This window comes from Papio anubis, chromosome 9 (assembly GCF_008728515.1).
Source record: "Papio anubis isolate 15944 chromosome 9, Panubis1.0, whole genome shotgun sequence".
Lineage (NCBI taxonomy): Eukaryota > Metazoa > Chordata > Mammalia > Primates > Cercopithecidae > Papio > Papio anubis.
In genome coordinates, this window is record NC_044984.1 from 37187987 (window position 1) to 37203283 (window position 15297).

The 15297-nt window shown below is 38.8% G+C and overlaps 1 protein-coding gene and 1 pseudogene across 24 annotated transcripts in view; one reads left to right on the plus strand and one right to left on the minus strand.

Annotated features, from left to right (window-relative positions):
- Positions 1-15090, plus strand: part of PPHLN1 (periphilin 1) — a 125597-nt gene extending 110507 nt beyond the window's left edge. For 13 of the 24 annotated variants that reach the window (XM_017945801.3, XM_017945804.3, XM_017945797.3 and 10 more), the window contains 3 exons: positions 7563-7677; positions 8920-9020; positions 12375-15090. In XM_017945801.3, the coding sequence (XP_017801290.1) occupies positions 7563-7677; positions 8920-9020; positions 12375-12752 (594 nt within the window). In that variant the 3' untranslated portion in view covers positions 12753-15090. Of the gene's footprint in view, positions 1-7562; positions 8221-8919; positions 9021-12374 lie in introns of those variants that run through there. The other 11 variants (XM_017945795.3, XM_031650423.1, XM_017945802.3 and 8 more) reach the window with 4 other exon arrangements.
- LOC103875716 lies at positions 188-3642 on the minus strand (annotated as a pseudogene).
- Positions 15091-15297: the final 207 nt, after the last annotated feature.

Here is a 15297-nt window from a genome sequence, read left to right on the forward strand (position 1 = left end):
TCCTAGACTAAACTAATGAAGAAATTACAATTCAGTGCACAATATTTTAGACTGCGTTTTATTCTAGTTTTCCTCAGATGAAGAAGTGGTTGCATATTAAAAATGTTACAAAAGCAGCCAGTGCTTTGATAAAGAATGTTACGTTGGGGATCCCACCCCACCCACCACCCCCTATCTCTGCCATATTTTGAAAACAAAATAACATTTCCTATAGCCAGCAACTTTTTAAAAATTTACATATACTATTCTCAAGGCATATCTGATGATATATTTTATAACACAGTAGGTGTCAAAGTATGTTTAACATATGATTTATTCAGGATCCCTCCCCTTTTTGAATTCCAAATGGTGGAACTGAAAGTGCGATGTAAAGATTGGCAATCCATATTCTATCTTTGGCAAGCTGGTACAAGCATTATTGTACATGTAATATAAAAGAACTGTAAACTAGGACTTCTTCGGTTTATGAAACACCATTGAGGACTGCTGCTTCTTGACTGTTTTCTTCTTTTAAGGTATTAATCTTGTCTTCTCCCAGAGTATGCTGTAGCAATGTCATTGCCAGAAGCACTAGTTGGGCTATTTATTGCCTTTTCTGAAGGACCATGCTCTTCAATCACATCTTTTGCTTAGCCCATTTTCAGTAATTGAAGCTGTATCAGATTCAGTCATTCCATCCATCAGAACAGCATCTTCGTCAGTCCTTCGTCTACGAGACCTCATATGACGATTAGTACTGTGATGAGATTCGCTGGCATCAGTGTCTGCAGTCTCATCTGATTCTGTATTATCAAGTAAGCTGTATGGATTGCTGTCTGGATCTTAGAGCACAGAAATGATGGAGGATTTGCCACCATGTGGTCCACCACGACCTTGACCCCCTGAAACACTTTGCATCTTCCTCCTGGGTGTCTCCTGCTGTCACGCTGATGTCGGCTGTCTCAATCATCATCTCATGCCAATGACCAATCACTCAGCTTGTCTTTACCCTCAGATTCTATTTCAGAGGGTTTAGACAGCTCAGAATTTGTACTATAACTGGAGGTGTAATTAGGGCCCCGACAACCTCTGCCTCTTCCACTATAAGACCTAGAACCAATCTCTTGTAACTGCTCATCAATCTGTAGGCGTTCCATTCTTAGCTGTTTTACTTCCTTTAGATAAGCAATATGGTACTCTAAAAGAACTTGCACATTTCCAATGGTTTCTTTAGTGCCAACAGATACAAATGGAATCATACCGTCTTCTCTGGGTAGTTTATTTTCACTATCCCCTTCAATTCTCACCTGAACTGTATCAGATTTGTCTACTATTTCTTGAATAACTTTGCCGTTTTTTTCTAATTACTTTTCCAGTGAGGTTCTTAGAATCCTGAATAAAATCCTGCACAAATTCCAAGAAACCTCTAGCCTTTTTTACAGCATCAGCACTCTCTCTATAGATTCTTAATGTTTCAGTGTCTTCATCTAGCTCAATGGCGGTAACTCCAGGAACCTTCCTAGCTTGCTGAATGTTACTACCATGTGTTCCTATTGCCACCTCCATTAAATCTTCTCTCACAACAAATTCCTCATGAAAAGCTACTGCAAGTTGTACTTAATTTGTCATTGATTTTGCAGTTGCTTCCTTTTGGGTTGTGATAATTTCACACATATTGAATGCAGGCACTATAGCTCTGATCCATGTGTTCGTAATGCATTTCTTAGCAACCACCAGTGTTCTTTTTAGAAGCTGTGTTTTTAAGAGGCAGTGGGACTGCAGCTTTGAGGAGGACTCAAAGATATCTTTTTCTATTAATACAGCACAAACAGCAACATAGATTACAATAGTTTTGGCACCTTCTGCATTGCAGAGGCCCAAATTAAAGGGTTTAAATTTATCTCCAGTATTTAATATAAATGTACTATCACTTTTTTCCTGACCTCATCAACACATTAGACATTATGAATGGTTCCTTGTATATTACGCCCCAATTGGAGTTTCCTTTTTTAACTTATTTTTATGTACCTTTCATTAAAAGGTTGTAGAACATTTTACAGATGCTAATTTTATTTCACAATGCTCCTATAAAAGTTGTAAGCTTTTATTTTCCACTTTAATGGTAAAATAGTTGCAAATGTGTATTTAATTTACTAGATCACCACTTACCATGACAGCTTTCCCTTCTTTTCACTCCTCAGTCCTCCATGACAACTCTGCTAAATAGAATTGTCTGCAGTGATGAAAATGTTTTACATCCTCATGTCCAGTATGGCAGCCACTAGCATTTGAAATAGAACTAGTGTGACTGAGAAACAGAATTATTTCTGTTTCACTAATGGAAAATAAAATATAGTCACGTGTGGTTAGTGGCTACTGTATTGGACAGCACAGCTCTCTAGTCTCCACCATCCCAACAAGCTGCTCTTGTGGTTTACCTCCTAACTGCCAAATCTAGTCAGTATGTTTCTTTGATCTTTCTCTGGCATTTGATTGACTATGTCCTTATTTTATAAACTCTTTCTTTGGCATCTGTGCCTTCACTGTCTCCTAATTCTTAACTTTTCTGTGGTCTTTTCTGTGGATGACATTGATGGTTTTAGATGTCTGCACTTGGCTCTCTTTGGCTCTTACATTCTCTTAAAGCACACGTTAGCTATTCATTGAACATTTACTGAGTATCAGTTTTGTGGTGCTAGGAAGAACTCTCCCTCCTTCAAGAAATTCCCCTGGCCTCAGCTGACATTACTGCTAAAGATTATAAAATCGATCCCTTCCTCACTTCTGTTTATTTCTTCAGAAGTCCAGACTCATGTACTTAACTTCCTGTTGGTAGTTGGTTCTGGCTGTCTCATGAGTGACTCAAGTGACTACTTAGTACTGAACTTATCTCCTCCTAGTACCTTCCCCATTGAAATATATAAAAGTAAAAAACCTTCCACCTATCACTCTTCACATTATCATATATCTACTGCTTCTTCATTACAGTATCCCCCCTTATCCTTAGGGGATACGTTCCAAGATCCTCAGTGGATCCCTGAAACTCAGATAGTACTGAACCCTGTGTATACTGTGTTTTACCAATCCAACAACTGAGAGGGCTACTAAGTGACTAACAGGTGGGTAGTAGATAAAAATTGAATATGGGACCAAGGGAGGATTTATGTCTGGGGCAGGATGGGGCAGGATGAAGCAGGATGGCGCAAGATCTTATCACACTACTCAGAACAGCATGCAGTTTAAAACTTAAGAATTGTTTGTTTCTGGAGTTTTCCATTTAATATTTTTGGACTGCAGTTTATAGCAGGTAACTGAAATCTCAGATAAAGTGGGGACTACTGTACTTGTAAAGCCTCTAATCTCATCTTTCTTTCACACATCTTCTCATATTTATTGTCCTGGCTCTCAGTAGCAGGAACCCAAAGCATAGATTCTTTCTCATTTTTCTCTTCCTCATACATCCAAAGGTTCCAATTTCTACTTGTAGCTCTTTCCCTCTTTATTAATTTATCTGCTGTACTAAGCCACTAGCATTTCCCCCAAACACCATTTCCTTTTCCTTTTCTTTGTTTTCCTAGAGATAACTTATCAGCTCTAACATCATTTTCTAGTACTCCCTTCTATAGACGAAGTCAGAATAGTTGTTTCTCCTCTTTCCATCATCATCACTATAGCTGCCTTAGATTGAATACTTCCTATGTAGCAGGCACTATTCTGAGTGTTCTGTATTATCTTATTTAATTGTTAAACAGCACAGTCTGGTATAGGTACTGAAACTCAGGCACAAAAGTTAAGAAAACTTTTTTTCTTCTTTCACTTTTGTGTGATTATTTTTGAAAAAAAATTTTTAATAGATTTTATTTTTTGGAGCTGTTTTAAATTTATAGAAAACCTGCAAGAGCATAGAGAGTTCTTATATGCCCCTTCTCCTTACACAGTTTCCCCTATTATTAACATTTTGCATTACTGTGATACACTTGTTATGATTGATGAACTAATATTGATATATTAATATTAAATAAAGTCCATAGTTTACATTAGGATTCACTCTTTGTCTCCTACAGTTCTGTGAATTTTGGCCAATGCATAATGTATCATTCAGTATCATACCATACAGTCCCATACAGCATAATTTCATCTCCCTAAGAAATGTCCTATGTTCCACTTGTTTGTCCTTTCCCCTTCCCCCTGGCAACTAATGATCTCTTTAGTGTCTATGGGTTTTTGTGTTTTTAATAATCAGAATGTCATATAGTTGGTATCATAGTGTATAACCTTTTCAGACTGGCTTCTTTCACTTAAGATTCTTTTGTGTCATTTTGTGGCTTGATAGCTAATTTTTTTTATGAAAAACATTCCATTGTATGAGTGTACTGCAGTTTGTCCATTTATCCATTAAAGAACATCTTGGATGCTTCCAATTTTTGGCAGTTATAAATAAAGTTGATATAAAGATTTGTATGCAGGTTTTTGTATAGACATAAGTTTTCAACTTATTTGGATAAATACCTAGCAGTGGGATTGTTGGATTGTATGGTAAGACAATGTTTTGCTTTGTAAGAAACTGCTGGACTGTCTACCAAAGTGGTTGTACCATTTTGCATTCCCACCAACAATGAAGGACAGTTCTGTGGCTCTACATTTTTGACAGAAATTGGTGGTGTCAAATTTTTTTGTGGATTTAAATTTAAATTAAATTTAAATTTAAGTTATGGATTTTAAGCATTCTAATAGATGTGTAGTGGTATCTCACTACTTATCATCGTTTTAATTGTCAATTTCCTAATAACAAACGATGTTGAGCATTTTCTCGTATGTTCATTTGCCATCTGAATGTCTGCTTTGGTGAGGTGTTCATTCAGTTTTTTGCCCGTTATATAATTGGGCAAATAATTTGGGTTTCTTATTTTTTTTGTTTGTTTTTTATTTTTTTGTTTTGTTTTGGTTTTTTTGAGACAGAGTCTCACTCAATAGCCCAGGCTGGAGTGGAGTGGCACGATCTTGGCTCACTGCAACCCCTGCCTCCCAGGTTCAAGCAATTCTCCTGCCTCAGCGTCCCGAGTAGCTGGGATTACAGGCATGCATCACCGTGCCTGGCTAATTTTTTGTATTTTTAGTAGAGATGGGGGTTTCACCATATTGGTCAGGCTGGTCTCAAACTCCTGACCTCGTGATCTGCCTGCCTCAGCCTCCCGAAGTGCTGGGATTACAGGCATGAGCCACCTCACCCGGCCTTCTTATTGTTGAGTTATCAGTTCTTTGTATATTTTGGATACCAGTTTATCACATACATGTTTTGCAAAGATTTTTTCCCAGTCTGTAGCTTGTTTGTTCATGCCCTTAACAATGTCTTTCACAAAGCACAGGTTTTTAAATTTTAATGAAATCCAATATATTGGGTTTTTTCTTGGATTGTCTTTGATGTTATATTTAAAAGTCATCACCAAACTCAAGATCACCTAGATTTTTTCCTCTGTTACCTTCTATAAATACTACAGTTTTGCATTTATATTTAGGTCTATGATCCATTTTGAGTTAACATATTTTTGAAAGTATAAGATCTGTGTCTAGATTATTTATTTTGCATGTAGATAGATATCCAGTTGTTCAAGCACCGCTCAACTCATTGAAGTTCAATGAAGTCTTGAACTTAACTGTCAAGTTGAAGACTGTCTTTTCTCCATTGAATTACTTCTGTGCTCTGTTTTTAAAGTTCAGTTCACTGTATTTGTATCGGTCGGTATCTGGACTGTCCTGTCCTTGATTTGTCTGTTCTTCTGCCAATGGCATACAGTCTTGATTACTGTAACTTTACAGTAAGGTGTTTTGTTTTTTGTTTTGAGACAAGATCTCACTCTGTCACCCAGACTGGAGTACAGTTGCACGATCTCGGCTCACTGCAACCTCTGCCTCCCAGGGTCAAGCAATTCTTCTGCCTCCACCTCCTGAGTAGCTGGGACTACAGACAACGCCACCATGCCCAGCTAATTTTTTATTTTCAGTAGTGATAGGGTTTTACCATGTTGGCCAGGCTGGTCTCAAACTCCTGACTTTAGGTCATCTGCCCGCCTCAGTCTCCCAAAGTGCTGGGATTACAGGTGTGAGCCACCTTTACAGTAAGTTTTGAAATTGGATAGTGTCAGTCTTTTGACTTTTTCCTTTTTTTCTTCAATATTATATTCAGTATTATGGGTTTTCTGCCTTTGTGTATGAACTTTAAAATCAGTTTGTCAATATTCACAAAATTAATTACTGAGATTTTCATTGAGACTGAAATTTATGTAGGTCAAGTTGGGAAGCACTTGTAATTTAACAGTATTGACTCTTCCTGTCAATTCTTGGACTATCTCTCTATGTCTTATTTATATGTTACGTATATTTATATTAATATATATAGTTTATCTTTTATTTATGTTCTATTTATTTGTATCTTCTTTCATGAGCATTTTATAGTTTTCCTCATATAAATCTTGTATGTATTTTGTTAGACTCAAACTTAAGGGGTTTTTTCAGTGCTAATATAAATGGTGTTGTGTTTTAATTTCAAATTCCATTTGCTCATTACTGGTATGTAGGAAAGCAATTAATTGACTTTTGTATATTAAAAGATCCTGTGTCCTGCAACCATGCTATAATCACTTATTAGTTCCAGTGGATTTTGTGTGTTATTTAGAAGTGTGTTGTTTAATCTCCACATATTCTGAGATTTTTCAGCTAGCTTTCTGTTGTTGAGTTCTAATTTAATTCCACTGTGATCTGAAAGCATACTTTATATGATACCTATTATTTCAAATTTAAGGTTTATTTTATGGCCCAGAGTGTTGTCTAACTTGGTTAATAGTCCATGAGAACCTGAGAATAATATATAAAGTTCAAAACAGGTTTCACTGGACCCGAATCAGAATGTCCAGTGCAGGGCTGCATTTCCTCTGGAGGCTCTAGGGAAAATATATTCCCTTGCGTTTCCCAGTTTATAGAGGCCGCCACCTTCCCAAGTAGCTGGGATTACAGATGCGCGCCACCACGCCCAGCCAATTTTTTGTATTTTTAGTAGACATGGGGTTTTGCCATGTTGGCCAGGCTAATCCGGAACTCCTGACCTCAAGTGATCCACCCGCTTCCACCTCCCAAATTGCTAAGATAACAGGTGTGAGACACCACACCTGGCCACTAAACAGATTTTGTTATCTGATCATGATTCAAACAAAGAATCTAAAGTTAGGGGCTCAGAAACTTTTTTCTTCCAAACAAATAAATGAACAAAGTCATTGATACGTCTTCCCTAGCCTTTGTTCTTATTCTGATCTCTAGTCTGATGTCCTTTGATTAGACTGCCTTACACTTCTGCATTCAGTAATGTGGTATGTTAATGTTTTCCTTCTCATTCAAGTTGTCAGCAGATCTCAAGGATAGAAGTTTAAGTGGCCTCTGGTAATAGTGACAATGCAAGGCCGAGAAAGGTTCTGCTGTAATATTGTGTCTCTCTTTTAGATGTTAGTGTCATAATTCTGCCAACTCAGTCAGCTAAGTATTTGGCTAGTTATTTTCATTCTCAGCTAACCAGAATGTGTTTTACCTTTTAGGTTTACCGACAAGACTGTGAAACTTTCGGGATGGTGGTGAAAATGCTGATTGAAAAAGATCCTTCATTAGAAAAGTCTATACAGTTTGCATTGAGGCAAAATTTACATGAAATAGGTGAGCGGTGTGTTGAAGAACTCAAGCATTTCATTGCAGAGTATGATACTTCCACTCAAGATTTTGGAGAGCCTTTTTAGATTTTTTTGCTCAGACCAGAAAAAAAAAAACAGCTTCTAAAAAATTTTTTTCCTGGATTGTGTAAATCCTTAATATATGGAATTTTTGTGATGCAGTGAAATACTTTATGATAGTTGACCACATTTCAATATTAAATAAACATCTAAAATAGTCTGTTTAAAATGTTTAATTAGAATTTTTGTATTTTTTTTTTTTTTTTTTGTAGAAATGGGGTTTCACCATGTTGGCCAGGCTAGTCTCTAACTCCTGGCCTCAAGTGATCTGCCTGCCTCAGCCTCCCAAAGTGTTGAGATTACAGGCGTGAGCCACCGCTCCCAGCCGACATATGATACCATCTGAAAATGTTAGAATTCTAAGTTGTGATTTTATTGACTTGTTGCTTGCTTTTTCTTAGGCTTTGTAACTTGTAATATGTTAAAGTGTACTATCCTAATAAACTGAATACTTTGGTATCTTAGAGAATATTTGCTTTGAGAATAATTATCATTCAATGATAAAATAGAGCACTTAAATCTCTGAGAGATACCTCAGAAAAAAATCCGTTTTTCCAAGTAATGAACTCAATGTCTTCTATTACAATAATCCTGAAATTCCTGACTCTGTCACTGATGTATGAGACTTAAATAATATCATATACAAGACTAACAAATAGAAGAGGCAATTTGAGGTGGAAGATGAGGGATATTTTAAGTTTGGGACTGTAGGAGATCGATCAGGGTGGTAGGAGAAGCTTTAAGGAAAGACGCAAACCAAACCTTCTTGGAAGACTGGGAGGTTTTGCAAAGCTTCAGAGAATAAAGCTGAAGGCAGCTAATTCTCTTCCCCTGAGGCTGAGGGCGAAGAGTAGGTAACAAGGTAGTGTAAAGAAATGTATCTGGATAAGTTTGTTTACGGATGTCCTCCGGAACCCAACCTTTGATCATCCAGCGCAAGACTGCTCCCTGCCAAGGAGGGTGGCAGTGTTAATGACCCACAAATCGTGTTGGCTTCAGGCCTTTGGCATTCTATCTGTACCGAATAAATACAGAATAAATACAAGCAGCGGCTCCAGTTTATCAGGACTGCACTCTCTTTTCGGCTGCGCTAAAGCCGGCAGTCCCCTAGCCATTCTCACGCAAAATACCTGCGTCTGAATACTCCTTTCATCCGTCACTCGGCCAGAGTCTGCGGGACAGACTTGGCAGCAGGTGCCCCCTGTGAGGAACGCCGCAATGGATCACGACGGAACCCCCGAAAACGAAGGTGAAGAGACTGCGCAGTCAGTAAGTCATTGGTGCTCGCTCGGGATTTCCAAGTTCAGGGGAGTACTCAAGCTAGGGTTTCATCATGGTACAACAGCTATCTGCACAACAGAAACAGTATATAAAAGTATTGAAACAACTGCCTAAAGCCAGTGGAGCCTCAGTTTCGCAGGCTCAGTTAAGGGACCTAATGCAAACTGTTGTTTCCCAAAACCCATGGTTCCCAGAAGAAGGCACGCTGGACCTAGAGCTTTGGGAACAAGTGGGGAGAAATCTTAAACGATATCGTGCACAAGGGCAATGGGTCCTGGTAACATCTTTAACGTTATGGGCCTTAGTTAAGGCTGCTTTGGTCCAGCTGTACACAGAAGAGCCTAAGAAGGGAAGGGAGGAGGAACCATCACCTTATCGCCTCCTCTTCGTCCCTCAGTCCCCTTTTACCCCCTTTACTGGATAAAGATACCAAAGAGGAATCGGAGGTTTTCCCTGAGCTCCCTCCCCCAATAAATTGGAAAAAAGACAAGGGGTACGCTACAGCTATGGGACCCTGTCTTAGGCAAGCGGCATTAGAAGGGGACCTCTTGGCCTGCCCAGTGATACAAAATTGACAAGGCAATCAAGTATAGGAACCATTACTTTTTATGCTTATAAAGAGAGAAGAAAAAGCATTAGAGAAAACGGAGCTGCTAGCCCATTTATGAAAGGATTAATTGAGGCCATAGCAGACAACTTCCATATAACCCTATATGACTGCTCAGTGCTAGCTAAAAACAATTTTAGAGACCAGTCAGTACCTCCCCTGGAGGACAGAATTTGATGAATTATATAAACAGCAAACCTCTTTTTAGTAATAGCTACTGTTACAATTCCTCCCCTATCCCTGACGTGGCTGTCTTAAAATCCTATTTGGGTAGAACAGTGGCCTTTAAAGGGAGAGAAATTACAACAAGCCAATGAATTAGTTGAGGAGCAATTAAAAGCCGAGCCAATGAATTAGTTGAGGAGCAATTAAAAGCCGGCCATACAGAACCAGCAAACAGCCTTTGGAATTTGCCCATTTTCATCATTCCCAAAAGGTCTGGCAAATGGAGACTTTTGCATGACTTACAAGCTATCAATGCTAATTTGCAATCTATGGGGCCCCTTCAATGGGCTCCATTCCTCTGCAGCAATTCCTCAAGATTGGCCTATAGTTGTTACTGACTTAAAAAACTGCTTTTATACTATTCCCCTTGCAGAACAGGACAGAGAAAAATTTGTGTTTACAATACCAGCTGTCAATAATGAAAGGCCAGCTGACCTATTTCATTAGAAAGTACTTTCTCAAGGAATGCTGAACAGTCCTACCATGTGTCAATATTATGTAAATCAGGCTTTGCTCCCCAGTAGAAAAAAATTTCCTAGCTGCAAGATTATTCATTTTTATGGATGATATTTTACTAGCAGCCCCAATGGAGCCAGTACTTTTGAGTTTATATGTCTCTGTTGTAAGGAATACACAGTTAAGAGATTTAATCATAGCACCTGAAAAAGTAAAAAGTACAGATGTCCTCACCTTAGACGTATCTTGGATACATACTAACTTCCTGGTCAATAAGACCTCAAAAGGTTAAATTAAATACTAGCAACTAACATACCTTAAATCATTATCAAAAATTGCTAGGCAATATTAACTGTCTTCACACCACCTTGGGCATAACTACTGATAAATTACAAAACCTGTTTTCTATCCTAAAAGGCAATATAGCCCTAGACTCTCCCAGGTATTTAATCCCCACAGCAAAAAGAGAAATTGAGGAAATCAAGCTATTTCTCAGAGGCAACTAGATTGCATAGACCCACAATACTCAGTCCAATTGTTTGTTTTTCCTATTAAATATTTCCCCTACGGGATTAATAGGACAAATGGCCCTGGGGCTGCACTTCCTAGAATAGGTTTTTTGCTCACATACTGGGACTAAAACACTATCTCCCTATTTCCAGCTAGTTAGTAAAGTCATCTATACAGTCAGCAGATGATGCGGTCAGTTGCTAGGTCATGACCCTGATGTCATAAGAATTCCCTTGAGTAAAAAACAATTTGAAGCAGTCTTGCCCCTATCTCTAGACCTTCAGAAAGCACTCTCTGATTATGCAGGCCATATAAAACATGCCCTTCCTGCTGACAAACTATTTCAGTTCTTATCTAGTACTCCTGTAGTTATGCCTACAAAAGTAGTTCCCTCCCCCATACCTAACTTTGTAATGCTTTTTACTGATGACTCTCATAAAAATGGAAAAGCGGCTATCTGGTGGAAACCACCTAACTCCCTCACTCCATCTAGGTTTACTAGTACTCAGAGAGCTGAGATTGGAGCCCTAATATTGGCCCTAGAACCTTTTTCCGTTCAGCCCATCAGTATTGTTAGTTACTCTGCTTACTCTGCTTATTTATTGCAGAACCTTGAAACAGCCCTCATTAAGTCTATTCTCGAGCCCACCCTGTGTGCCTTTTTTCTTTGACTTCAGCAATTGTTAGATCAATGTACACATTCTATTTTTATCACACGTATTTGAGCCCACAGCTCACTGCTTGGCCCACTGGATTATGACAATGATCAAGCAGACCTGCAAGTTATGATGTCACTGCTTAACCAAGCCATCCAATCACATCAGTTTTTCCACCAAAATTAGAGAAACTTAACTACACAAGTTCAACTTATGCAAAGACTAGCTAAACAAATTATCCTGTAAATGCCCAGATTGCTGCCTCACAGGCATGTCCCCTCCTTCAACAGGTGTTAACCCTAGAGGACTAGAACCTAATCAGTTATAACAAAGACATGTTATACATGTCCCTGAATTTGGAAAACAAAGATATGTACATGTATCCGTTGATACCTGTTCTCACCTAATTAGCACATATGCTCTTCCTGGAAAGTCCACCTGATCTGTCTTAAACATCTTCTTTTAACTTTTATGTTTATGGGGCGGCCCACAAAAATTAAAACTAATAAGGGTCCGGCTTATGCCAGCTCACAGTTTCAACAATTTTGTCACACTTGGAGTGTCCAACACTCCACAGGCATCCCATATAACCCCCAAGGACAGGCCATAGTAGAACGTGCCCACTTCACCCTTAAAAATATGCTCAGAAAACAAAGAAGGGAGACTATGAGTAAAGACACTGAAACACTACTAGCACAAGCCTTATTTACCCTAAATTTCTGAAATTTAGATGATAAATTTCAATCAGTTATAGAAAAGCACTTTGCTAAAACTTCTCAAGACATAAAACCACAGTTTTATGGAAAGATGTAAATAGTAATATATGGCATGGTCCAAATGTTTTGCTAACATGGGGAAGAGGATATGCTTGTGTTCACACCCCCTCAGGCCCTCTTTGGATTCCAGCACGATGCATCAAACCATACCATAGTGGGGCTAGGACCCAACCTGGTACCAGAAATGAAGGAAACGACCCCGCAGGCCCCACAGCCCCTGCAGTCCCCGCAGCCCCCACAGGCCCGGAAGAAACGGGTTCGTCGGATGACACAGTTTCGTCGGACGACAGGAGCCCCGGACATTACCTGGGGGATGCTGAAGAAGACAACTCAGGAGGCTGAGCGAATCCTGCTTCGAACACAGACACCATTCACTCAGGAAAATTTGTTCCTTGCTATGCTCTCTGTTGTACATTGCAACTCGCGTAAGGTATTAATCCTTTTTATTCTCTCACTTTGCCTGTTACCTGTACCTGCTATACCCTATTAAGCCCATTTTCTAAATCTGCCTTTTTTTCAGCCCTGTTACTTAGGCAGACATCCCCTTCCTAGCTTCTAACTGTGACTTTTTAGCTAGGAGGGATTAACATACCCCCAGTGGGGTTCCTCAGTAACAGCCATATAGAAGGATATGCGAAAACATCTCTCCTAGATAGACCCCCACTCCTGGGGGTCACTTCTTAATTAGAAAAGAATATTACTAATTATACTCATGTTTGTCTCTTGTTGTTTACTAATTCTAGGATCTAAAGCCGGAAAACAAGCAGTAACTGCTATGCCTGACAAAACTGTTGCTGCACACATCTGTAGTCGTCAATCAACAAAACCTGATGCAAAAAACAGAAAAGGGGTGATGTAGGAGATTGGTCAGGGTGGTAGGAGACGCTATAAGGAAAGATGCAATTGGAAGGCAGGGAGGTTTTCCAAAACTTCGGGAGAGAATAAAGCTGAAGGCAGCTAATTCTCGTACCCTGAGGCTGAGGGCGAACAGTAGGTAACAAGGGTGTATAAAGGGATTTATCTAGATAAGTTTGTTTACTTATGTCCTCCAGAAACCGTGCAAGACTGCTCCCTGCAAAGGGGAGGCGACAGTGTTCATTACTCACAAATTGTGTTGGCTTCGGGCCTTTGGTATTGTGTCTGTACTGAATAAATACAAACGGCTCCAGCTTATCAGGACTGCACTCTGTCTTCGGCTGCACTAAAGTTGGCAGTCGCCTAGCCATTCTCACACAAAATACCTGTGTCAGAATACTCCTTTCATCCATCGCTCAGCCAGTGTCTTCAGGACAGACTTGGCATGGGACTTGTCCAAAAAAATTCTGATCAAAAGAGGAAAATTTTGGAATATGCCAAGAATAGTGGAATTTTATTTATTCTATTTTTTGTAGGCCCATACTCTCCATCTCAAGAAACAAGATGATTGTAACATGTCCATGATTAAACTATTGGCAGATTATTGCTGTGTTAATCTCTGTAGTCTAATGAGTTCTTTGTTCTGTTCTGCTGCCTTTTATAGGTTCTTGTCCTTTCAAAAGTGTTCTTGAAAGAAACAAAGCGGATAGGCAGTTAGCACAGCACAGCTACCCCTTACCGAGCAGTCTGTGAAAATGACCCCTCACCCAAATCACGAGTTAGTTAAGAATCTAACTGGGACAATTACGATATTCCACTCACTTCCTGGTCACTTCAGCAGCCTAGTGGCATTGAGCCAAAATATACAATTCTGTGTTATTAGTGAGGAAACTTTAAAACTCATGTTTGTTATTACTTACTACCCAGTTTCATTATCCTCCCTTCCTCTTTCCCTTTCTATTCTCTCTCACTTGAATTCTGGCATTATTTTTAGTGGCCTCTACTGATAATACCTACCCTAGAGTACATAAAAATTATATTAAAAGAGGAAGTAGTAGTATGCATAATTTTAACAGATTCTATAACGGGTGCCTCAAAATATGTATTGTGCCATTCCGCAAATTTAAAAACTAATTGAGGACACTAATTATTTTTTTTAATTTTCTAAATGAGACCACCTTGGATTTTTATTTTTGCCATTTAGATGTTTATACTTATTTAACTTTAATAAAACATAAGCCAAGCCAAATCCCACATGACAACTCTGGTATTCTTCCCTTATATGAGCAATGATTTTATTTGTTACCCACCTTAGAAATGTATCTGGATAAGTTTGTTTACGGATGTCCTCCGGAACCGAACCTTTGATCATCCAGCGCAAGACTGCTCCCCGCCAAGGAGGGCGGCAGTGTTCTAGTGTTCAAGACTAAGAAAGTTCTAGTCTTGTTTTTCCTTCTCCCCGCTTCCCTGGGGTTTTTCCTTACAAGTTTAAAAACAAAACTTGAGAAACTACCAAAGGCGCAGGAGTTGTTCACTTTGTTGAAATTCATTAAATTAGAGAAGTCTCACTAACAGATGTATTTAAATATAGATACAACAGATAATTTCTTTTTCTCCCCTTTCCCCAAATTACAGTCAGCATTTAAAGCTGTTTATGGCTTGCCATCAGCATTATTCTGATAGGCTTGTTAGTGCTAAAATCTGTTTGGGGTTTTTTTTTTTTTTTTTGCCTCTTAAAGTCTAATTTTAGGATGGATGAATTCAGATGTTTACCAGAGTGTATATTTTACATAATGTTCTTGATTAAAAAGACTTGTTTGTAAATTATTCATTTTTTTTGCATATGCCCAGTTGGTGTGATAAAATTTTCATTGTCTTACCATAAAGCCTTGGTTACCAACAGGCAGAATGTAGATATTGTAAAGCTTTTTGTGAATTTTAAAAGTGCAAAATAAAGCAACCACGTTTAAGTAGATTGTCTTTTTTCTTAACAGGCTTAACGCATTTTGCTAAAATGTGGGCTTTATTACTCTCTACTGCAAGATTACTTCTTAGTCTTCAGTTTACTTACTCAGCAGCAGGATAGAGGAAGTGTAAGAACTGAGAAACTACAGCAGTGCCCCCCTCATCTGACTTTGCTTTCCATGGTATAAGTAAACCATGGCTACTATTGGCCAAAA